Raw genomic sequence first — 23,816 nt, 5'->3', positions numbered from 1 at the left:
TACGGTTGGGTTTAATGTTACCTCGAGCTGCTTTGGCTCAGCAGCATCAGCAGCGATTGGATCTTCAAACTTGGGAAGAGACAGAGGAGCCACCTTACCGCCTCGAAGTCGCTCATCATGAGGAAGGTAGTTTCTGAACTTCAGTGGTACCTCCCTGAATCAGAAAGATTGCATATACTTGTGAACAATGATACACCCACCAGTAAAGAGTCAAGTATGCTATACGTCATCAATTGATCCCGTAAACATTTCACACCATGGTCTGATTTTTCAACAAATCAGCCTACACCGCGGACGAAAGGTTTGCATATACTTGTACACAATCAGGACATCCGACACTAACAATTTATGATTTTATAATCGGCAGTCCAATGAATGCTTAACAGAAGCCAGGAAGTGCTCTCTTAACAATCTAGCATGTACATTGATTATACATGGGCAGGCATTGCTGTGTAAGTAAATCAATTCAGCTTTTACCAGAATGACAAGGCTGATGAATGTAAGAACTGGAACGACTTCAGGTTTCCAGTCAGGTACAAATGGAGATTTCACTAAAATAATACTATAAAGGGACACAGCCAGAAGATATATGTAAAATACAGAAGGCACTAAAAATGCTAGTACGTAAAAGTTGTCTGTTCAATTACTTACCCATTGTCTTCAGCCTCATCAGATTCCTTAGTGGGGCTAACATTCTCCTTGGAAGCATCCTCGGGTGCATCCACAGGACCTGGTAATGCTGGCCCTGTCCCCTGTTCTTCTGCAGTCCCATGCTCGCCATTCCTAGTGCAGTCAATGAACATAATATTCAGCATAGATTCACTGACACGGACAACATAAATTTAGATCTCCTAAGTTCATACTCCCTCCGTTCCAAAATAGATGACCCAACTTTGTATTAACTTTGTACTATTGTTAGTACAAAGTTTAGTCATCTATTTTGAAACGGAAGGAGTACATCGTTGATTGTTCTCATGGTTCAGTCCTCTAGCTAGTAGTACTAGTACGTCCTGAGGAGCAGCACAATAACACTCTAGTACGGCAACAATAAGGATAATGCTCATCTGTATTGAAAGCTAAAGATCGACGAACAAAACCAAACCGGAAGGGATCGTCTGAGAAAATGTAAGGTTACAGGACGCAGAGTTTTCGGCAAATCTTATGCGAGGGGATCCTCCGGATGCATCATGTAAGGTTACAAATTCAGCTTTCAGGTTCTCTGCTAGTGACTAGTGAGTAATCCCAGACCCTGTAGCAAAGGCAGGTGAGGCCGAACGTCTCATCTGAATTCAAGCCAAATGTTGTTCACTACGGATAGGTGTATAAAAATCAACTTACTTAAGCGAATATGCAAGGCGAGTGTTATCGCAGCCACCATGAAGATAAGGGAGAAGAATAAGAACGGTGGACCAAAAAATTCAAGCCATCTCGAATTGGACACGATTTCACGGTTGCCCAACTCTAGCATTCAATAACTTTCAGCACGAATTCCCAATCTAGTCAACCCATGTTTTTTTCTGCTTTGTCCTTCTAGAATTTTCTTTTTGAAAACCCAACCCATATATTAATTAAAATAGAATGTTCATACAATCATTCGTTACAGCATCAGCCACACAGACCGGAACACTATCAATAAGAGCACCATCACATCTATTATTAAAACTGAACTTAGCTAACTCGTGCGCCACCATATTAACTTTTCTGCTAATCTTGAAAATCTTAACATTCGCCAGCATCTTAGAAATACTCAAAACTTGTTTCTTTAGGTCAACAAGGGGGGATCTGTCACAATTGTCATTTCCAAGAGCACCGACCACAAAAGAACGGCCAGTTTCTAAAATGATGGATTTATGAAGGGTAATACCGATATATAATCCGAAGAGTGCCGCTCGCAGTTCCGCTTCCTCAGCGCTATAGCAAGCTCCAATATAATCCCAAGAGGAGATGACAATTTCTCCACAGTGATTTCTGACAACCACCCCCACACTCGCAGCGTTGATTGCCTCCACAAAACTTGCATCTACATTAATCTTAAAGCACTCCTCATTGGGAGGTTGCCAACCAACAGAACTCCTCTCCATATTATTCAAAGCCCGAATGTCATCCCCCAGTTCCTTGCCTTTGTTACTTATCACTCCCTGCGGTTTTGCATGGCAAGAAGAAAAGGAAGCCCAGTAATTTTGTGCAAAATTCACAAAAGCTGAGACGGGTTCTTTACCTTCACCAAAAATCAGATCATTTCGTAAATGCCAAGCTCTCCACAACATGAATATAGTTTGCTCACGCGCCAACGGGTTTAATTGATCCAGTAAAATAAGGAGCCAATCTAGCCCCGTATTTTTGAAAATCCCTTCGGGTGGTAAATTCCACACCTCTCTCAAAGCCATCCGGAATGCACGAGCCTTTGGGAAACTCACCAAGGCATGAAAAGTGCATTCATCCTCCACACCACAGATTGTACACGTACTCATGATGGTTTGATGATGCTTAACTCTGTTAACTTGAACTGCCAAACTGTTTGAAGCAACTCGCCAGGAAAAAAATCTAATCTTCTGAGGAACATTAGCTCTCCAGATAATATTCCAGATCCTCCTCTCTCCATTAACTTCTCCACTAGAATTTCCCAGACTATCTGTTGAGTCCCTGATATTCAATGCGAGCCTATACACACTCTTCACAGAAAATATGCCACTTTTCTCATGATGCCAAGCAATAAGGTCCCCCTCCCCCAAATCCAGAGCACGTAGCTTTAAGACTTCATCTGCATCATGAGGATAAAATAAGTGCCTGATCAAATTCTCATCCCACCTCCTAGAATCTGTCATGAATAACTCGGACACCCATTTAATCCTTGTTCTATTTTTCTTAGCGGTGATCTTTAGGCCAGACTCCCTAGGGATCCAATTATCTCTCCATATGTTTATACTGGTCCCATCTACAACTCTCCAGATTACACCTTGTTTCAATAATTCGAGGCCATGCATAATACCTTGCCACGGAAGTGATATCGATTGAGGGAAAACAGTGTCAATAAGATGCCCATGAGGGTAATATTTTGCTTTCATCACTTCAGCACACAACGAGTCCGGAAAAACCAATAACCTTCACACTTGTTTTGCCAAAAGTGCTTGATTAAATAGTCTGAGATCACAAAAAGCCCATACCTCCTTCACTTTTTGGTCTTGTCATCTTATCCCAAGCTAGCCAATGAGTTCTCCTTCTATTTTCCTCATCACCCCACCAGAAGTTCCTGATAATCTGGGATAACTCATCACAGAGGGACATGGGAAATTTAAATATACCCATGGCATAGACCGGTATGGCCTGAATAACAGACTTGATCTGGATTTCCTTCACCACGCTAGAAGCATATTTTTTGACCTAGTCGGTCACCCGCTTAAGTGCTTTATCTTTGGTAGCTAGATTGGAATTTGCCCACCTTCATGCGACTTTCTGGTACTGGTAAACCTAGATATTTATCCTCAAATCCTTCACTCGTGATCTGAAGGATGACCAATATGGCCACCTGATCTTCGAGCGAGCATTTTTTCCCAAATAAAATGGAACATTTTTCTGGACTTAACAATTGGCATGTACCCTCCTCATAAGACGTCAAAATTCCTTTAACAGCCAAGACTTGCTCCACCGAACCCTTAAAGAACAGGAGACTATCATCAGCAAATAATAAATGAGAGATACCTGGAGCATATCTGTTCAACCGGAAATCTTGGATCACCCCTCTTGCCGATGCATCATTTAGAAGCAAAGAAAGGGCTGCAGCCACAAAAAGGAATAAGTACGGCGATAATGGATCCCCTTGCCTAAGCCCACGCGAGGGATGAAAAGACTCCAGCAGCTGGCCATTAAAGCGCACAGAAAATTTTACTGATGTAACACATGTCATAATCCACTTTATCCAGGTTGGTGCAAAGCCATACGCTCGAAGCATATTTTCTAGGAACTTCCAATCCACACGATCATAAGCTTTTGCCAAATCCAACTTATATGCATAGTATTCGCCACGACTATCTTTGAGATTATTCAGCGAATGCATACATTCAAACGCGATGAGAGCATTATCTAAAATTAATCTTCCAGGAATGAAGGCACTTTGGGTAGGAGAAATCATACCATCCAAAAGGGGTCTCATTCTATTTACGAGACACTTGGAGATAATTTTATATATGACATTGCATAGGCTTATTGGCCGAAAATCCTTCATCGACTCGGGATTCTTCACTTTAGGAATAAGGACAATGGTAGTATCATTTATCCCTTCGGGCATTTTTCCTGAGAAAAAGAATTGCTGGACAGCACGAACAATGTCTTCTTTTAACAAACCCCAGTTCCTCTCGAAGAAACTAGCAGGAAATCCATCCGGCCCCGGTGACTTCAAAGGACCAATTTGGAAGAGAGTGTCACTAATTTCTTGCTCCGAAAATGCTTTGCATAGTTCCTCATTCATTTCATCATTCACCAATGGTTTCACAAGTGGAATAATACGAGATGGGTTAACCATAGTATCACAAGAGTAAAGGTTCTTGAAAAACGAATTAGCAATACCTTTGATTTCATCCAAATCATGAGATAGAGATCCATCACTTCTTTTAATTGCAGAAATATTATTCTTCTTCGCTCTCCATGTAGCCTTCCTATGGAAAAAATTTGTATTCCTACCCCCCCATCTCATTTTGTCCAAACATGATCTCTGCTTCCACATAATTTCTTCCTTAATTAGGAGCTCATCCATCTCAGTTAGAATTTTCTTCCTCTCCTCCCTTGCATTATGGTCATTCCTCTTGAAAAGCACATTTAATCTTTTACGAGCAGATTCAAGCTTTTTTGGCAAATATCCAATGTGAACCTTACTCCATCCGTGAAGAGACTTCATCAACTTGTCCAGGTTATTTGCCACATCTCCCAGATCATTAACGTACCTGCTCTTATTCCAACATGATTCAATCTGCACTTTCAACTCCGCTTCCTCCCTCTCCCAGTATGCTTCATATTTCAACTGCTTAAAAATTGTACCTGAGCGAGGGGCACCCATCAATTCAATAAGAATAGGACAATGATCAGATCTGGAGCTGATAATGTGAGTAACCTTGCAATCAGGATATATAGAAGACCATTGGGGGCAGGCAACCGCTCGATCAAGCCGAACCTTGACATTTTTATTGCCTTCCTGCTTATTATTGTAAGTCCAAGGAATTCCATGAAAACCTAAATCAAATAAGTTGCAATCAGAGAGAACCTCACGAAAATTATCCATGAGTTTATGGGATCCCTTGATCCGAGAGAAGTGTTCATTCTGCCACATTGCCTCATTAAAATCACCAACCATAAACCACGACCCAGACCCAAGCGGTTTAATTCGCCTTAATAACTCCCACATTACATACCTTTGGTTCCCCATAGACAAAAGTGCTTCTCCATTTACTTCCAGCACCATTATAAATGTACATGTCAATGAAGTGTTCTCCATATTTGTTCAACTCCAACGTGTACAGATCATCCCAAAAGACCGCTAGTCCACCTCCTTTGCCTGGCATAGAAACAGTAAAAACATTTTTCATACATAACCGATAACGCAAACTCACAACATATTCTTTATTTTGCCTTGTTTCAGAAAGAAAGATAACATTGGGTCGATGCGTCTTTGTGAGACACACAAGCTCTTGGACTGTCCAAGGTCGACCCAACCGTCGGCAGTTCCAACATATCATTTTCATGACTCCTGACGAGCATCATCCAGCGCGCCCGTCAGTTGACCGACAGCCCCATTGCCGGTAGCTTCCTTAGCATTGTCCTCTCCATCTCTCTCATCCCCTACAGATTCTCTCCTTCTAACCTGAGCCACCTCCTCTCCCCCATCTAGTTCCTCTGTTACATGCACAGTAGACCCATCTAAGCCTACTACAGTTTCAACTCTCCCGACACACTCTTTTACAAGATACACTCATATCTATATCACCCCTACCCTCTAGGCTATCAGTACTAGTGGTGTTCATGCTGAGGATAAGGTCTTGGTCATCTTGAAAGCGCTTCTTGCTGCCCGCCGTGCTCTCAAGCATGGCTGCAAAGGCCGCCTTGCGGCTGAAGAGCTCGCTACCGCTGTTCGGTGGGGTGGGCACTCCAAAAACTGCATGTTTAACACACATAGACTGCACCATAGCCTTTTCTTCCTGTTCTTGACTATGAAGCCTCTTCCACCGCTGAACTCCAGCAGTAGCCAGTCCTTTCATTCAAAAGAGCATCTCTCTCTCTCTCTCTCTCTCTCTCTCTCTCTCTCTCTGTTTCTTCCTTTTTATGGAAAAACAAAATATATATAAAACTTTTGGCCCTAAATTTATTTTTTACAAAAACAGGGACGTTTGTCCCGATTCCATTGCTCAACTACTAATTATGTACGTGCAAGGCAAGTTGATATTAGGCAATATCTTTTCCGAGGGAATATTAGACAATATATTAATTGCATCACATACTAATATTCGGCAAGATCTTAATTGCATCACATACTAATATTTCCGAGGGATGTGATTTTTAACATTTTCACTGTTTTGCATCGGGCTTCTTCTTTTTTATTTTCATTTTCTTGATTTTCATCGGTTATCCTTGTTTCTTTCTCGAGCTTCATTGGTTTTCTTTGTTTGTTTATTTTATTTTATTTTCCTCTTTTCCACACATGTCTACCCTTTTTTCACACACATTGCACATTTTTGTGTACATCAAAAACATTTTCATACACATTTAACTTTTTTAAATAAAATATTAATATATTAATAAAATTTTGATGACAAATTGTTTCGTCCACATTTTTGTATATATCCCAAATATTTTTTTACGCATGTTTGACATTTTTCATATACACGATTAACATTTTTTTCCAACTATATATTGATGTCTAGATTTTCATACACATTGCATGTTTGACATTTTTCGTATACATGATTAACATTTTTTTCAACTATATATTGATGTCTAGTTTTTCATACACATTGTACTTTTTTCATACAAAACATTTTTTGAGTTGCATGATTTTCTTTACATTGCTTAAATATATTTGTAAAGCCGCTCCCTTAGTCCTGAGGACCCAACATCTGCACCCGAGCTAACGGCGGGCCGTCAAACCAGGGGCGATGACACCCCAACCAAGTGCTATTGTCGCGGAAATGGACTAGGGAACTGTCGCGGGTTCACCAAGGGTGGGGGAGGCCCCTGGTATCCACAGCCGAAGTTAAAACGGGGGGGGGGGGGGGGGGGGGGGGGGGGGGGACCTTGCACCATGCCACTGGCCCATAGAGCCCTCATGTGACAGCCTGGTTTAATTGGAAATGATAGACTATAAATATCAACAAGAAATTTCTTCTTCTTTTTTGGAGCTCATCCGTAAGGAACCTTAAAGTTAAACCAATACCAGTGTTGGTCTATGCGCGCGGTCGGTCTATATCCCGCCAGGGGTAACGATCGCGAACCAGTGGTTCTGGCCGGGGCCTTACACCTCACGTCTGTTACCCTTGTTTTTTCCTCGCCCATGACCTCCCCAGCTTCAGCCATCAATCAGTACCGATGGCGCAACGACGGCGACGGTGGCTGGAGGAGACGGATCTCTTTCATGCTAATGTCTACATTTTGTACCATGTGTGTTCCAAATTTGATTCAGGGCTCATTTGGTTTGGAGGAAACTAAAACGTAGGAATTAGGATTAGTAGGAATTTGATAGGATGGCACTTGCCATCCTATGGAATTGACTTGCCTCGTTCCTACGCATAAAATATGCTTTGAGTGGATGTCTAGTTTCCTCCAAAAACATAGGAAATGAGTGGTATTCCTACGATATTCATATACGCCTTTCCTACAAACCGAATGCATCTATAGGAAATTTTCCTCTAAAATCCTTGTTCTATGCTTTTCCTATGAAAATCCTCCAAACCGAATGAGGCAATGCGTCTAGTAAAATTTGCATGTCTTTCTTGTTCTAGACATCTAGATTTATATAATAATGACAAAATGATGTGCTCATTCTGTCATTTTATCCTGCATTCTTATCCTACTTCATGTCTTTTTTTAGACAATGTTCTTATTCCTACTTCTAAGTTTCCCCTATTTATACATTTCTGCATAATAACTCCAGTCTAAAGGACATAACTTGGACCGGAAAATTTAGAAGAACTTCTCAGAAATTTGGGCTACACTTGTTTTAAACTGAATTTGTATGTCTCATAAAGGTGGAATATTGAGAAGCGGCAAGAGATCGTTGTGGTGACTTTGTTAATATCAATATCCGCCGACTCAGCTCTCTTGGAGGTTACCAAAAGGGATAATGTATGTGTTTGTGCGTTGATAGCAGTGAGTGTATGCATGTAGTAATACGAGCAGTTGTTATAAGGATGGCAGTTTTGTCCATGGGTATTCGACACCCTACCCAAAAGGAGTGAGCATGGGCAAGATTTGGTAAGAAATTATACCCATGAATAATAGGTATCCATAGTCATAAAATATATGGATAAAGAGTGGGTCTGGTCTAGTGTTATCAAACTTACCCTTCCGTCTCGAGAAGCCTAGCTAGTAGCGTCCGGTCTGACAGACTCCGTCCACCCGCCGTCGTACTCCGCCATGAATGCCGCCGCCCGCCGGCGAAGAATCACATGGAATTGAAGACGATTCGGCCAGTCTGGGCCCTCAAGCCCCCTTCCCCGACCCTGCTCTACAGGTTGCATCGTACGCTCCACTGTGAATGTGTGAACGCTGCCGACCAGCAAAGGAGCAGATGGGACGTCGGTCCTTGCACTCAAAGCGAACTGGGACTTCAAGCCACCTTCCCCAACCCCTGCTCGACAGCAGGTTGCGTCGTACCCTCCGCTGTGAATGTGTGTGAACGCCTTCGACGGCGAATGAGCAGATGAAGATAGGGCGTTGGTCCCTGCATTCAAGGCGACGGCGACCTCAAGCTCCCACCTCCACCCCCTGCTCGATAGGCTGCGCCAGCGAAAGAGATGGCGACCCCTCCCACCATCCGCCTAGCAATGATTGTACGTCCTGTACGAGCGTTGATGACTGCTGTACGTATACCATCTGCCTAGCAATGATTGTACGTCCTGTACGAGCGTTGATGACTGCTGTACGTATACCATCTGCCTAGCAATGATTGTACGTCAGGGAGTAGGTAGTAGTTGGAGGTATTATAGTATTACGAACACAACACGTACGTCAGGGATGGGATGATCAAGTGAGCGTTCTCAGTACAACTCCAACTGGCCTGCGCAAACGGACGCGGTTTCGGCTAGCTTTTTACCCATTTAGATCGGCCAAAAGGGCGGCATCCGGCCTCGTCCGTTTGCCCTGTGCCAGTTCGACCATAGCGGCCGGAATTGGGTGGTGACGGCTGCGGCGCCTGGGTGGTGGCGGTGACTTCTTTCATGTTTGCCGAGTACATTCAGCCGGGGGCTCGGTAACGTCTCCCATGTGTCATGTCCCGCTGTTTGTCGAGAGCCGTACTTGTCTTACATAGCTTTTGCCATTATCCCGAGTTTCGGTACTCAGCAAACATGAAAGAGTTTTTCCAGTAGTGCAGAGTCTACTACTGCTAAGTTATTTGTAATTAAATAACAAGTCAAGAGGAATTACCGGTGGCACGTTCTTGAACAACACACAAAGGAAAGACCAATCAGTTACTGTTGTTGACCGATGTGTATATATACTACTCCCTCTATAAACTAGTATACTCCCTCCGTCCGAAATTACTTGTCATAAAAATGAATGTACATGAAATTAAAATACGTCTAAATACATTCATTCCTCATATAAGTATTTTCTGGACAGAGGAAGTAAGTGTTTAGATCACCATTTTGATGATCTAAATGCTCATATATTAATTTACAGAGGGAGTAGTAAATAGTGCAGCAAGTGGTCATGGCCGTACACACCCAGCTACCATTGTCTGTAGCGCATGCAGTAGGTGGCCCGTGGCCAGAATGCGCTGCTGGAAAGTCACGTAACCTTACGTACCCCTTTACGTAGGTTTAGCATTTTCGCGTTTATAAGGGCTTGTTTCGTTCGCATCCTGGCCACTCTGTGCCTCCACTGAGACGAAGAAACAACTACCACACACCACACAAGAAAGAAGAAACACCTACCAAACACCTGCCCTTGAGCTATCCAAGGACGAAGAAGGATAGCTAACTAGGTGGAGCCATGGCGGAGTTGGTGGTTGGTTTGTCCAAATCGGTGGTCGAGGGGGCGCTGACAAAGGTCCAGTCGGCGATCGAAGATGACGCCAAGCTCCGGCAGAGGGCGCAGCGTGACCTCGTGTCCATTACTCTCGAGTTCGAGATGATGCAGTCCTTTCTCAACGTCGCCAACGAGGAGAGTGTCAAGAACACTTTGGTTGGTACCTGGGTGAAGCATGTCCGGGAGCTGGCCTACGATCTCGAAGACTGTGTTGAAAATGTAGTTCATCTTGACAGCAAACCAATCTTCTGGCGCCGGTTGTTCCAGCCTTGCATGGCACTGGCAGACTGTTCGCTGCCACTGGACCAGGCCGTCGAGGAGTTAGCGGAGCTCAAGGGCAGGGCCGAGGAGTTAAGCAAGTGTTACTCCCGCTACAGTAACATCACCGACTCTGCTGGCTCCAAGTTGATCATGATGCAACAAGAGGGAGCCTCCAGCGCAATAGCACTCGACATGCTCCTCAAGGCAAGGGATGCGGCGAAAGGACAGAAATTCCTTGGGGATCTCACCCAGCTAATCACACAGGAAGGTCGTCCCAGTAATGACCTCCAAGTGATCTCGGTATGGGGGTCAGCAGGCAATCAAGGGGCGATATCTATAATGATGAAGACCTACAAGGACCCAGAGATCTGCCATAGCTATACCCACCGGGCCTGGGTGAAGCTCATGCATCCTTTCAATCCACACGACTTCATCCGCAACTTGATGGCTCAGTTCTTTGAACACTCTTTCGAGGAACAAGGAGAAACCACCATATGTGTACAACTCCTAACCAAGATGGATGAAGCCACCCAGTCTCAAGCACATCTCTTCAAAAAGTTCGAGCAGCTGGTCACACAGGAGAGGTATCTTGTTGTGTTGGAAGATCTCTCAAACATGGTAGAATGGCATGCTATCAGGAAGTTTCTTCCTCATAGGGAGAATGGCAGCTGCATCATCGTGTCCACGCAGGAATCAGAAATAGCAAGCTTGTGCATCGGCCACACTTACGAGATACTGGAGCTGAAGCAGTTCTCCGCAGAGCACTCCATTTGTGCCCTCTTCAACAAGGTAATTAAGCCTCGAACGTCATTAGTTAGTACTACCTTACCATTTAGGAAATATGTTTTTATTTGCTTGAAATTCCCAGTTAACCTATTTATCATGCACTAAAAGTACCGTCTACCTATCTACCTATCTAGCTATATATCTATCTTTGTATCATATACTAAAAATCACAATACCTAGGAAAAATGAAAATATAGGCTACACATTAATGAGAAACATCCGACCATTGGTACTGTAAATTAACAAATCGTCGCCATGTATATTAAAAATAAAGTAAATAAATTACCCACCTGTGATAGTACATGAAACGCAACTTTTGTTACGGCCGGGCGAATCTTGCTGTCCCCTCAGCCTCAAAGGGCATTGGTAATCGCCACAACACGCCTTCTCTCCCCCCCCCCCCTCTCCAGAAAAGACCCCAAACTTTCCTCCTCCTCTTGTTGGCCCCGCTCGTCTCCGATGGCCTTTGGGCCATGGAGGTGCGGAGAATCTCGGCCCCCCGCCGGCGGGAGGGCCCCGTTCACGTTCTTGTTAGGTTCAACGTCTTGGTTGAGGCTGTATGATGGCGGCGATGTCTCTCAGTAGGAATAATGTCTCCCACATTCTATCCCTACCCCGATGGTGCGTTTAGTATCGTCGGAGGGCATGTGAAGGTTTGACCAGCTCCGGCAAGGGAGGGGCGATGACAACAGCACACCTTTAGCTCGCTCCAGTCTTGTAGTCATCGCTAGGTGGTCCACAGACTTGGTAGTAATTTTTATTACCTCTGGTGTTATTTGTACTGCCATGATTGAAGATGAATAGACTAAAAGTTTCTCACACAAAAAGGGCTTGTTTGGTAGACTGCATTGTTTTTTGCCCCCTTGCATATGTGTCTGATCTGGGACAGGCAGAGCAGATGCAGGCTCAAAACCATGTTGTGCGCATGGTTTGGTTCCCTGCATATTGCCTGCTTGCATATATGCTTGCTTATGTGTCTCACCTGGGACAGGTAGAGCAGATGCAGGCTGAAAACCATGTTGTGCGCATGGTTTTGTTGCCTGCGTATGTGCTTGCTTATGTGTCTCACCTGGGACAAGCAGAGCAGATGCAGGCTGAAAACCATATTGCCCGCCTGCATGATAACACCAATTCCAACCCCATGTTCGGTTGCTTACTTATGGTTGTGCTGATGCACTGCATAATATTTGGTTGCATACATGCGGTCAGGTATTCTTAACTTATCATCACCTTACACACAATGACACCGACTACACCATTAAAATAACACTACAATGACGACGAACGAGACAATGATGACAAAGTTTTTCATCCCACATAGCCCAAACTGACCACGAGGATTGCCTACTTCAATATTGCTCTTCTTCTTGAGCACAAACTTGGAGTAAGCATGGGCTGTCTGTGTAATGGGTCACTTGTTTTTGCTATGTTTTTCATGAACTGTAAACCCCTAGAACCCTTCCTCTATACACCACATACCACTTTGCCTAGCATGATAGAAGAGCAGCAGTTCAAACAAGAAGCAAAGGAACACACTACACACAGAACAGAAGAAACTTAAGCATGCCTGATCATGAAGGCAGAGCATGTTCATCCTAGTTACTACGGTGTCATCCTATCATCACATCCAAAAAGAAGTTGCAATCGTACCACCACAAGTCCACCATGTGCGTGAGGGGTGTATATACCACCTCGAAGTTCAGCACATGAACAATACAGAGTACTTTGTTTCCAAAAACAATACAGAGAACAAGACCACAAGAAAATAATTTAATATGACAAAAATAGTTTTCATGCCCTAGCCACCATAAAATGCATCATCGATCATCATGCATGCCATCATCCCAACTACCAGAAACATCACAAGTAGTAGTGCTTTCCCAGGATGGACCTAAGCCAGCGCCATGGAAACGAACCCAATACCATGTGCTTTATCATCCAGCAGGTGGCTAAGAGTAGTTGTTAGAGCATTCGGACTGAAGCCACCTTGGTCCACGATGACCATATATTGGTCAAGGTGGACATCGACCGGCTTGCTCTCCCTAATGGCGGTTGCCAACTCCTTGACGGTGTCAGTCATGCTGCTGAAGACACTCAGCTCCTTCATCAAGCCACCCTTCTTCCTCTTCCTATCAAGAACATGAACATGATCACCACCATTGTGAGGACCATCAACGACGAAGGTCTCTAAGTCCTAGGTGTCTTGAAAGTCAGGCATAGGTGAACCGAGTAGCTCACCGGAGCCCGTGGCATGCTTGCCGGTTGCCAGCCCAAAGGAGAAGATCTACTGCATCTGTGGGTAGTTATGGATGGTTGTGTTGAGGAACTACGCGTCCTTGTGTGGTCCTAAGAAGGAAACACAATGTGGTTTGTTGTAATTCTCATGTTAGACAGGCTTAAACAAGTGGCATGTGAGCTAATCGTGATGTGGCCTTGGTAGTGCTCTACTTCCAACAGGATCGTGTAGGTGTCCTGATCCCATGATGTGTTGTTTAGGACTCTGACCTTGGACACTTGGATCCATCTGGCTCTCCACTTCCTGAGGTGGTTGTAGACCTGGTCGAGGTGACCTCTTGACCATAGAACTTGAACACCTGCTTGGCAACAAAATTCAAGTGTGCCTCCTTGAAGCCCTTATCAGTCCTCATCCCACTTGCTATGATCTCACGCATCTTGTTAAGAAAGAATGTGGACCGGAACGGATGCCATTTCATCGAGTTCCCCCTCTCAACAATCTTTGCCTTCCCAGCCTTGATGGTTGCCTTATGTGCAGCAGCAGTAGCATTAGGCACAACCATCACAAATATTTGAGGCCTAACTGACCCCTGGAAGACATCTGAATCCCAGAGGCATCAGTTCCTCAGTCATAGGTCGGGAGTCCTCAACATAGGGTGGGAGGAATAGTCGCTTGGACAAAACAATGGCCCGATTAAACTCTTGCATACTCATGTCCTACAAGCGTTAGCGTCAGGACTAGTGGAACACACTACACATGGGCAGTAAGAAAGACCACTAGACATAGGCAGTAAACATAGTAGACATGGATCATGAAGTTCAAGACACCACCCTATGACTAGTATTCAAGCTAGCATACCATGGAGTTCAACACACTACGACACCTACATACTTTCAAACTAGCATACTACACATGTTCTGATTCACGGGCTAATACCATATCTACCATAGTATCATCCTTGTCGACATAGAAACAACATGAACATTATGAAGGCCTTCAAGCAACACCTAGCGTGCTATCAATCCATCACCAGTAGCTACAACGATATCTCATTCTATCAAATGGGCCATTTTTGCACTGCACGGGCTGGTTGGACCTATTGCAAGCTACCAAACACACTCAAAGCTAACAGCACCAACCCCCCCCCCCCCCCCTCGTCTAAAAAAATTCTCACAACAAAATTAATCCCCTCTTCTCGAGCATGAAATCACAAGGGTGAGCCGGCCGGCGTGCTGGCGCCGGACGCCACGAGCTAGATGTGTTTGCTTCTCTCATCCATTTGATTCTCTGTATCTTCTTGACCCAACTCCTCAACGTGAAAGCTAAACTCCTTTTCTCTCCCGTAGAATCACAATATTGCACGTCGGTCGGCCGAGACAATATGAACTAGATGTGTTAGCTTCGCCTATGCACTTCCTGCTCTACCTTCTATACCGAACGAGTGTCGCCGCTGCTGCTATGACCGGTGCTGGGAGCATTATCTGGCTGATCAAGCTATTGACGGCAACCAACTAGTCGGCAATCAGCCGGATGCAATCCTATCGTCTGAGGGCAAGCAGCTGGATGTATGGCTGATTACCTCATGTAGAAACATGAGTCGAGTGAACCGTGACAATGTGAAACATGTCATGGTGTTAGGTGCACACCCAATCAGCATGTCTATGTCTATGTTTTTTTTAGAAAAGGAGGATGACCCCCGGCCTCTGCATCTGGGAGATGCATACGGCCATTTTATTGATTATTCTCGAGGACCTTACAAAGTATTACAACAATGAGCCTGAATCCCCCGTCTTGGCAACATATGCCACTACTATCCAAAATGATGAAGGGGTGCTAGTTGGGCCACTACCCAAACCACTCACCTAAGTCTAACATCAAAAGCCGAAAGCCGAAACTCATTCGGAAGCCCCAGCCGAGCCACATACCGGGTCCGTCTTCAGATCATATTGAGGCTTCTACCTTGTCTGGCCACTCTGCCATCGACGTCACCATGACGTCTGTGGATCGGACGCCGAGCCTCCGCAGCGTCATGCCGCCGATATCCGCCGCCATCAATGTGTGAGATGAAGCACCGCTCCACCACCCCCCCAGCCAGCACTTACTCCAAAACGATGCCCCAAAGAGGGAAAACGATAAAACGCCATCATCGTCCGATCCGGAAGACCCAGATCTAGGGTTTCCCCCAGAGCATCCCGAGCCTGATGACGCAGACTGCAACGACGATGCCTCGACAAGGGAACGACATCAAAGACGCCGCCATCGTCCGCCATAACCGTAGTCGGTGCGATTTTCATCGGCAGTTGCTCCACCAGACTTGCGCCGCCGACGTCGTTGGTCCCTTCAACTGGAGCAAACTCCAAAACAATGCCCTAAAGAGGGACTACGACGCAAAAGCGCCGCCATCGTTCGATCCCAAGGAGATCTAGGGTTTCCCGCGGAGTTGCCCGCGCTGTCAAGGACCAGACAAGGGTAGAATCTCGCGGATCTGCCAGCCGTCGACGAGTTGCACCCACCACCGTGCCGATGACAGACCAGCGATCAAGGCCCACGCATGGGCATAGATCCGGCCGCGCCGCCGCGAACCGATCCGGTCACGCCGCCACCGTCCCTGGCGGCCGCGACGCACCAGATCGCGAGACCTCCTACCGCGGGGAAGCGAGGTCGCCGATGCGCCGCCACCACCCGCCGTGGCTACCGGCCCGCCCGCCACGCTCCGGCCCGGGGGCGCTATCCCGCGCCAGCCCACCCGAGCGAGAGGGCCCGAGTCCCCGCTGCCGCCGGCGACGGCAAGGCTTCGCTTGGGCGGCGGCGAGGGTGGAGGAGGAGTGGGGGAGGTCCGGCCGATGGGATCTGGGGCCTCCCGGTCGCCCACGCGGGGGGCGGCTCGGGAGGGGGAGGGCCCGTGGTGTACACTCATTTGTACTCCCTCTATGTCTATGTACACTCATTTGTACTCCCTCTATCCCGAATTACTTGTCGCACAAATGGATGTATTTAAACGCATTTTCAGTTCCAGATACATCTTTTTCTATCTATTTCTTTGACAAGTAATTTGGGACCATTTAGGAAGTACTGAAACTGCTCCTATTTCAGAACCATATATGCTTCTTCTGTAACCCAAGGTGGTCGGATATCAGATATTGGAATCTTATCTTTAGATTTCACATTCTGAGAAAATGAATTACTGATTCTGCGCTTTTCCACCGTTTTTGGATCAAGAGGAAGGGGCAAGACCTTTGAGTTCCTGTCAATGACGATTAAAGCTCGATCTCATTAGAACTTTAATTATAGCTAACCTTATTGTATGAGTGAAGCTGGGAAAAAGTAGTACTCTTATAGCTAACCTTATTGTATGAGTGACTATATGACTATATATGACATGGCAACAACATAAAATATAGCAAGCAGTTGGCTATACTATTAACCATGCTTTGAGGATGTCTTCAGCTACCTAAGAGAAAACTTTAATTATACGCGGCTTAGCTGTAGCAGTAGCACAACAATTATTTTAGTGCTTGCTCGCCGCTCCGTTACGTACTAATACTTTTTCTCAGCACAATTTTTGTGTTAGATACTTCTGGCCCTGACTGTTAAGTTTTCAGGGACCTCAATGTGACCGAGATAAAGGCGAGGAGACTGGTGTTGGAAAGACAGCAGCCCAAGACTGGATGACGAAGCATCCCCTTGTTGGACGGGAGTCGGAAATGAATAATCTCCGTCAATATACTTCAAAGGCACGTTTCTATTCATTTGAAGTTATGTCCGTGTGGGGGATAGCTGGCGTTGGGAAATCAGCTCTCCTGAAAAACTTGCTGTGCGACACAGTTCTTAACGACTGCAGACTAGTTGAGAAAACCAAACCCAGCATATTTGACAAGTATGCCTGGGTGGATGTATCCTATCCATTCAATTTGAGAGAATTCTCTCGGAGTTTACTATTGAGTTTTCATTCCCAATCTCTTCAAGCCAACAAGGACCATGATATTGATATGATGGGAAGCAAAAACCCCATTCTAGAGTGCCGTGGGATTCTTAAACAGGTTAGGTGCCTCGTTGTCATTGATGGTATCGAGTCCACGAAAGAATGGGACTTGATACAGGCTGAATTGGTATCTGGATCTTCAAAGAACTGTATTATCATCATTACCGCTGAAGAAAGCGTTGCCAGGCATTGCCGCGGAAATAAAGGGGAGCTCACGTTTAATGTTAAAGGTCTACAAGCTGATGATGCCCTTGCTCTCTTTAAAGAGGAGGTGTGTTTCCCCTCTTCCATTTACTTATTGTATCTTTTATGAAGGGAGTTTCTGGCTAGTATATATCTATGTAGTAGTTTCATGCTAGTTCTCGTGCATGAGCTCGCTTTCTCCCCAGCGTTAAGTTAGAGACCTAGAAACCACATATGCCGACCTGATTAAATAGAGAAATAACATTTGACACCTAAAAATTGAGGTAGGTGTCAACCTTCCCTGCTCCGCCCTCTTACATTGGATTGCAGTTATGCTTTTGAACTAATGCATGGATATATCACGTGTTTATATATAGCTCCTCGCCTTCATAGTCTAGTACTCCCTCCGTCCCAAATTAGTTGTCTTAAATCTGTCTAGATACTGATGTATCTAACACTAAAACTTATTCAGATACATCCGCATGTAAACAAATCTAAGTCAACTAATTCGGGAAGGGGGGTGTACAACCGAGACATGAAATTCTGATTTCATTGATGTTGTAATGCTAACTGATAACCTTACATTTTCTGAGCAATAGGTTACCAGGAAGAATAAATCATTCCCTTCAAAATATCATGACCCAGATCTGGAGGTTCAACTTCACGAACTTACTCTGAAGTGCGGGGGTCTTCCCAAAGTGATAATTGCTATTGCTGGCTTATTGGCACCATTGAAGCCTGACACATTCAAGGATACTGTTCGTTATTTGAATGATGGATTTATGGATCATATAGAGACTAACCGAGAGTTTGATTGTCTAAGTGGTCTTTTTGGTTGGATGAACTCCATCATACTTAATCCCCCAGATTTCCTCAAGCCATGTATCTTTTACCTGGCAATTTTTCCTCCAAACCAAATCATTCGGCGGAGACGGCTAATAAGGCGGTGGATCGCAGAGGGATACTCAAGGGTACTATTGGAAAAACATGGCGAGGAGAATGCGGAGAAGTTCTTCTCACAGCTCCTAGAAAAGAGCATATTCCAGCAGGTAACACAACTAAGTGGCACCACACTGAATGACACAAGGATGAGTTTTTACCAGGTCAATGGTCTCATTCGCGAGTACATTGTATCACGACGAATGGAAGAGAACCTTGTGTTTGAATTGGGAGGCAGGAGTTCTGTCCTAACCAGCCAAAGCACAGGGCGTCACCTTGTCATATCAAGCCGGGACACAGAAAAAACTGTGTTCGAGAGCATCGACTTCTCACGGCTAAGGTCACTCACTGTGTTTGGGCAGTGGGAATCATTCTTCATCTCCAAAAGTATGAAGATGCTTCGGGTGCTTGATCTAGAGGATGCGTCAGGTAGTGTTGAGTATGAAGATCTCAAGAAGATGGTGAAACTGTTGCGTCGCCTCAAGTTCCTCTCACTGCGAGGACGGCCCGAGATCAACCGCCTACCAAGTTCACTGGACCATCTGAGGCAGCTACAGACTTTGGACGTCAGGGGCACCTCCACATTGACCCTTCCGGAGAATATTACAAAGTTACAGAAGCTGCAGTACATTCGCGCCGGCAGCACAGATGTCCCAGCAACAACACCATCACCAAATGTTTCGTCCAGCTGGTTGTGCAAACGACATTCCTTAGTTGGTGTTAAGGTGCCTGGAGGGTTAGGAAAACTGACGGCGTTGCACACGCTTGGTGTTATCAACGTTGCTGCTTCAGGATCAAAGACCTTTGTGAAAGATCTCAAGAAGCTCACCCAACTGAGCAAGCTCGGAGTGTCTGGCATCAACAAGAAGAACAGCAAGGAGTTCTTCTCTGCAATCGAGGGTCATGTACATCTGGAGTCCTTGTCAGTGCAGCTCGACAACGAAACTCAAGGCTGTTGCTCCAGGAATCGTGGTAATCAAGGCTGCTTGGATGGCATCCCCATGCCTCTGGCATTGGAGAACCTTCGGAGCCTTAAACTGTATGGGCTTAATGACAAGTTGCCAGAATGGGGGATCAACCAGCTCAGCAAGCTCACAAAGCTGGATTTGGAGATGGCCACTTTGATGGGAAACGACATGATGAAGTTTCTTGGAGAGCTACAACAACTATGTATTCTTCGTGTCAAGCAGCTCCAAGATGGTACGATCTGCTTTCATGTCTCTGTGAATAATGTAGTGGTCCACTTATTTGAAAAGGTCAAGATCCTCCAGATTGCTTGTGGTAGCAGCTCCAGCAGCTTACACGTGTCTTTTGGGTATAAATCAATGAAGAAACTTGAGCTGCTCAAGGTTGACTGCCACGGTGGGTCACCTCCATATAAGTTATCTGGCCTGGAGAATCTAAAAGGACTCAGGCAAGCCTGTTCCGGTGGATAATTTAACTATCATTTATTAAAATTTGCTTGAGTTTGGAAAACAGTTTGCTAACCTCAGTTTTTCAGTCGGTTGCTCTCTGCCCAGCAAGATGCTGCCTGCTCCCTGGTATACCGCAACGCTATTTGATTCACTTCAATATATTTGCCAAACATGCCCAGTCAAAGCCCAAAGCATCAAAATCTGCAAGCATCTGGAACAGATTGAGACACAGCAAAATTCATCACATGTGCAATGGGCAATGGCAAAGTAATCACGGCAAGTCCATGGCTATATATGGTCCACATTCATGAAAGGGATCATATTCAATTTGATCACTTAGACATAAGACACTAACCATCACTAGAACTCAAAATTCTGGGTACTGAACTGAAAATCATTATCCATGTATCAGGTGAGCACATGACTACAATCTCCGTACATTAGTCCTCAGCCGACACCGTGCATTACAAACACATCAATGTTTGACTTCCGCTAGCTGCTTCCTCTGTTCTACACAAACATTTGGACCGGCACCAGTACCACGTCACTCTTGAGCTGCATCGCCTCCCTCCTCCAGCGCCTCTTTCTCCTTTTGCTGCTCCACTGCGTAGGAACAGAGCGGTTCAACATGAGCAGTTAGTGAATGCACAACAGGAAACTGAGCTCAAAACTAAATGAACCAATCATCTACCAGTTCCTACTCACATGCAATCTCCGCCAGAGCTTTCTGAGTGCGCTTCTCCAGCTTGTCGATCCTCTTCTGCACATCTCGTTTCAGGTCCCAGTTCGGGTTCTTCGGAGCGATGTTCCCGAAGGGGTTCTGCAGATAAATATTGTAAGTTTGCCTCATGAAAGATGAAAATATGTCACAGAATCGTGGAGGCGAGATTTGATGGATCTGGAAATTTTACCTCGAGCTGCTTTGGCTCAGCGGCATCAGCAGCGATCGGATCTTCAAACTTGGGAAGAGACAGCGGGGCCACCTTGCCACCTCGGAGACGCTCATCATGAGGAAGGTAGTTTCTGAACTTCAGTGGTACCTCCCTGCACCAGAAAGATTACATACTTGTGAACAATGATACACCCACCATTAGAGTCAAGTATGCTACATGTCATCAATTAATCCCATAAACATTTCACACCACGGACAAAAGGTTTGCGTACACTTGAAAAAGATCAGGACATCTGGCACAAAGAATTTATGATTTTATAATCGATAACCCATTGACTGCTTAACAGAAATCAGGAAATGCTATCTCAACATTCTGAGATTATACTCCCTCCGTCCGGAATTACTTGTCATCAAAATGGATGAAAATGGATGTATCTACAACTAAAATACATCTAGATACATCCATTTCAATGACAAGTATTTCCGGATGGAGGGAGTACAAGGCAAGGGATTGCTGTCTAAACCAAATTCAGTTTTTATTTATATAGGAATAACAAGGCATTGCTGTGTAACCAAAAATTAGTTTTTACAAGAATGGCAAGCATATAACTGTGCAACAACAGGAACGAATTCAGATTTTCAGTCAGGTGCAGATGGAGATTTCACTGAAAATAACATAAAGGGCCTCGGCCAATTATTATATACAGAACATATATGTAAAATACATAAGGCACTCAAGAAACCCAGTATGTAAAAGTTGTCTGTTCAATTACTTACCCATTGTCTTCAACCTCATCAGATTCCTTAGTGGGGCTAACGTTCTCCTTGGAAGCATCCTCGGGTGCATCCACAGGACCTGGCAATTCTGGTTGGTCCGCCTGTTCTTCTGTCGTCCCATGGTCACCATTCCTAATGCAGCTAACGAACATGAAATTCACCATAGGTTCACTGATACAGACAATACAAAATTAAAAAAAAAAGGGCAGCCCGGTGCATGTAGCTCCCGCTTGCGCAGGGTCCGGGGAAGGGATAGAAAATTACTTTTCCTAAATGCATACATTGTTCTCATGGTTCAGTCCTCTAGCTAGTACTAGTACGTCCTGAGGAGCAGCACAATATAACATTCTAGTTCAATTCAAACCCAGATAGTGTTAGGAGTACAACATCAGGTTAAGTTGCAAGAGACCACAATGAGATATATTGTCATAAATATATGGCGACTAGTTTGCACTCACTATCCTGCATTTATATATGGTTTAACATGTATTGCGTGAATATGCATTCAACGAACAAAGACCTTTTTTCGAGGGGCGCAAGCATTCCCAGCTATGCTACGAACGATGGGTTTCTCCTACCGACCACATACCAACCAACACACACAAACAAATAAGCACCAACCTAGCTTCAGTTCACTCCCACTCGAGCAAAATACACTAGCAGACCGAGAGGCGGAGCCGTCGCAGCTACTTACGGCACAGGAGCGGGTGGAGGAGAAGGGAGAAGTGAGGGGAGGGGGAGAACGTACTGCTGGTCCGCGTCGGGGGCGGCGGCGGGCGCGGGGGAGGCGCCGTCGGGGGCGGAGAGGAGCTCCTTGGCGGCGCGGAGGGCTTTGAGGCGCTCGCGGCGGGCGGCGGCGTCCTCCTCGGCGCCCATCCCGACCTGTCTCCGGCGCGGGAGAAGCGGGCTAGGGTTTCGGGGATTTTTCTCCTCTCTTCTCCTCTGCTCGACTCGCCGCGGGATTGGACTCGCTTCGGGAGGAGGAAGAAGATGATGGGTATTCTTGCTGTGCGGGCTGGGCTTCAGTTCCTCTGGTATTCTTTGCTGTGCGGACTGGGCCGTCTTCCGTGCCCGTCCCGGGCTCCCGGCCCAGCGGCACTGGAAAATAAATGGAAATTTAAAATTCTACTTACAAAAAAATATAGATAAATTGAATTTGTTTCAAACTACCACTGACACAGATTTGAATGTTGTTTAGTACGGGTAGTATGGGTATGATCAGTTTAATTAAGTGCATGTGCAATGCGGGTGTTTTCGCCGTCACCATGAAGAAAAGGGAGAAGAACAAAAACGGCGGATCACAAAATTCAAGCCGACTCGAATTGAACATGATTTCACTGGTGCCGAACTCTAGCATTCAATATTAACTCTCAACATGATTTCACTGTTCCTAACATAGTCACCCCATGCTTTCTTTTTTCCTTTGTCCATCTGCAAATTGAATGGGACGATGGGCCCAGTTGAAGGCCTTGGTCCTTTCTTTCAAAAAAGCATTTTTTTTTAGGTTCAGAAGAGTTTTTCCCCTTATGCTGATGTCTACACTTTATACTCTGCGTGCGCTGATTTTTCTTCTAATGAATCATGTGTGTTCCTAATTTGATTCCATGTGTCTACTGAAAGTTCCCGACGCGTTTGGTTGGAGCTCGGATATGAGAATACATTGTACTCCCTCCGTTCCGAATTACTTGTCGCGGATATGGATGTATTTAGATGTATTTTAGTTCTAGATACATCATTTCTGCGACGAGTAATTTGGAACGGAGGAAGTACTCCCTCCGTTCGGAATTACTTGTCGTCTAGATACATCCATTTCCAAGACAAGTAATTCCGAACGGAGGGAGTATTATATTAGTGGTAAGTGAATACACGATGTGTTTGGTTCACTGGTGGAGGACTCCAGTGGGCAAGGCGTGGCGGCCGCCATACCTTGAATCGGCGGTAATTTTTCCTTATACCTATGCATATGCATCTCTTGGTTGGCACGAGTTTTTAGTTCGCGAGTGGAAGATCAATCAAGCTGCTAGGTTGCTTGCTTCCTCTGATTTTACACCTACACGAACTTAGAGTGTATTTATTCTAGCGTTCTAAAAGTCAACACTCAACTTTGCATCCTTC

At 45.2% G+C, this 23,816-nt stretch overlaps 2 protein-coding genes across 3 annotated transcripts; one reads left to right on the top strand and one right to left on the bottom strand.

Annotated features, from left to right (window-relative positions):
- The first annotated feature begins 10,089 nt into the window (after positions 1-10,089).
- Positions 10,090-21,914, top strand: LOC123149892 (disease resistance protein Pik-2). The gene is made up of 3 exons (XM_044569667.1): positions 10,090-11,280; positions 17,116-17,766; positions 18,278-21,914. The coding sequence occupies exons 1-3, from the start codon at positions 10,195-10,197 to the stop codon at positions 20,051-20,053; spliced, it is 3,513 nt and encodes a 1,170-aa protein (XP_044425602.1). The 5' UTR covers positions 10,090-10,194; the 3' UTR covers positions 20,054-21,914.
- On the bottom strand, positions 20,301-22,702 carry LOC123149896 (coiled-coil domain-containing protein 12). Of its 2 annotated transcripts, none has more exons than XM_044569670.1 (5): positions 22,450-22,702; positions 21,702-21,842; positions 20,944-21,076; positions 20,738-20,852; positions 20,301-20,635 (listed from the first exon to the last, which is right to left on the bottom strand). In XM_044569670.1, the coding sequence occupies exons 1-5, from the start codon at positions 22,575-22,577 to the stop codon at positions 20,577-20,579; spliced, it is 576 nt and encodes a 191-aa protein (XP_044425605.1). In that variant the 5' UTR covers positions 22,578-22,702; the 3' UTR covers positions 20,301-20,576. The 2 variants fall into 2 exon arrangements, with proteins under 2 accessions (XP_044425605.1, XP_044425606.1); XM_044569671.1 differs by having other exon boundaries at positions 21,702-21,833.
- Between the last annotated feature and the right edge of the window lie 1,114 nt (positions 22,703-23,816).

This window comes from Triticum aestivum, chromosome 7A (genome assembly GCF_018294505.1).
Source record: "Triticum aestivum cultivar Chinese Spring chromosome 7A, IWGSC CS RefSeq v2.1, whole genome shotgun sequence".
NCBI lineage: Eukaryota > Viridiplantae > Streptophyta > Magnoliopsida > Poales > Poaceae > Triticum > Triticum aestivum.
Note: the sequence above shows the minus strand (reverse complement) of the source record. Positions and strands in the feature narration are given on the sequence as shown.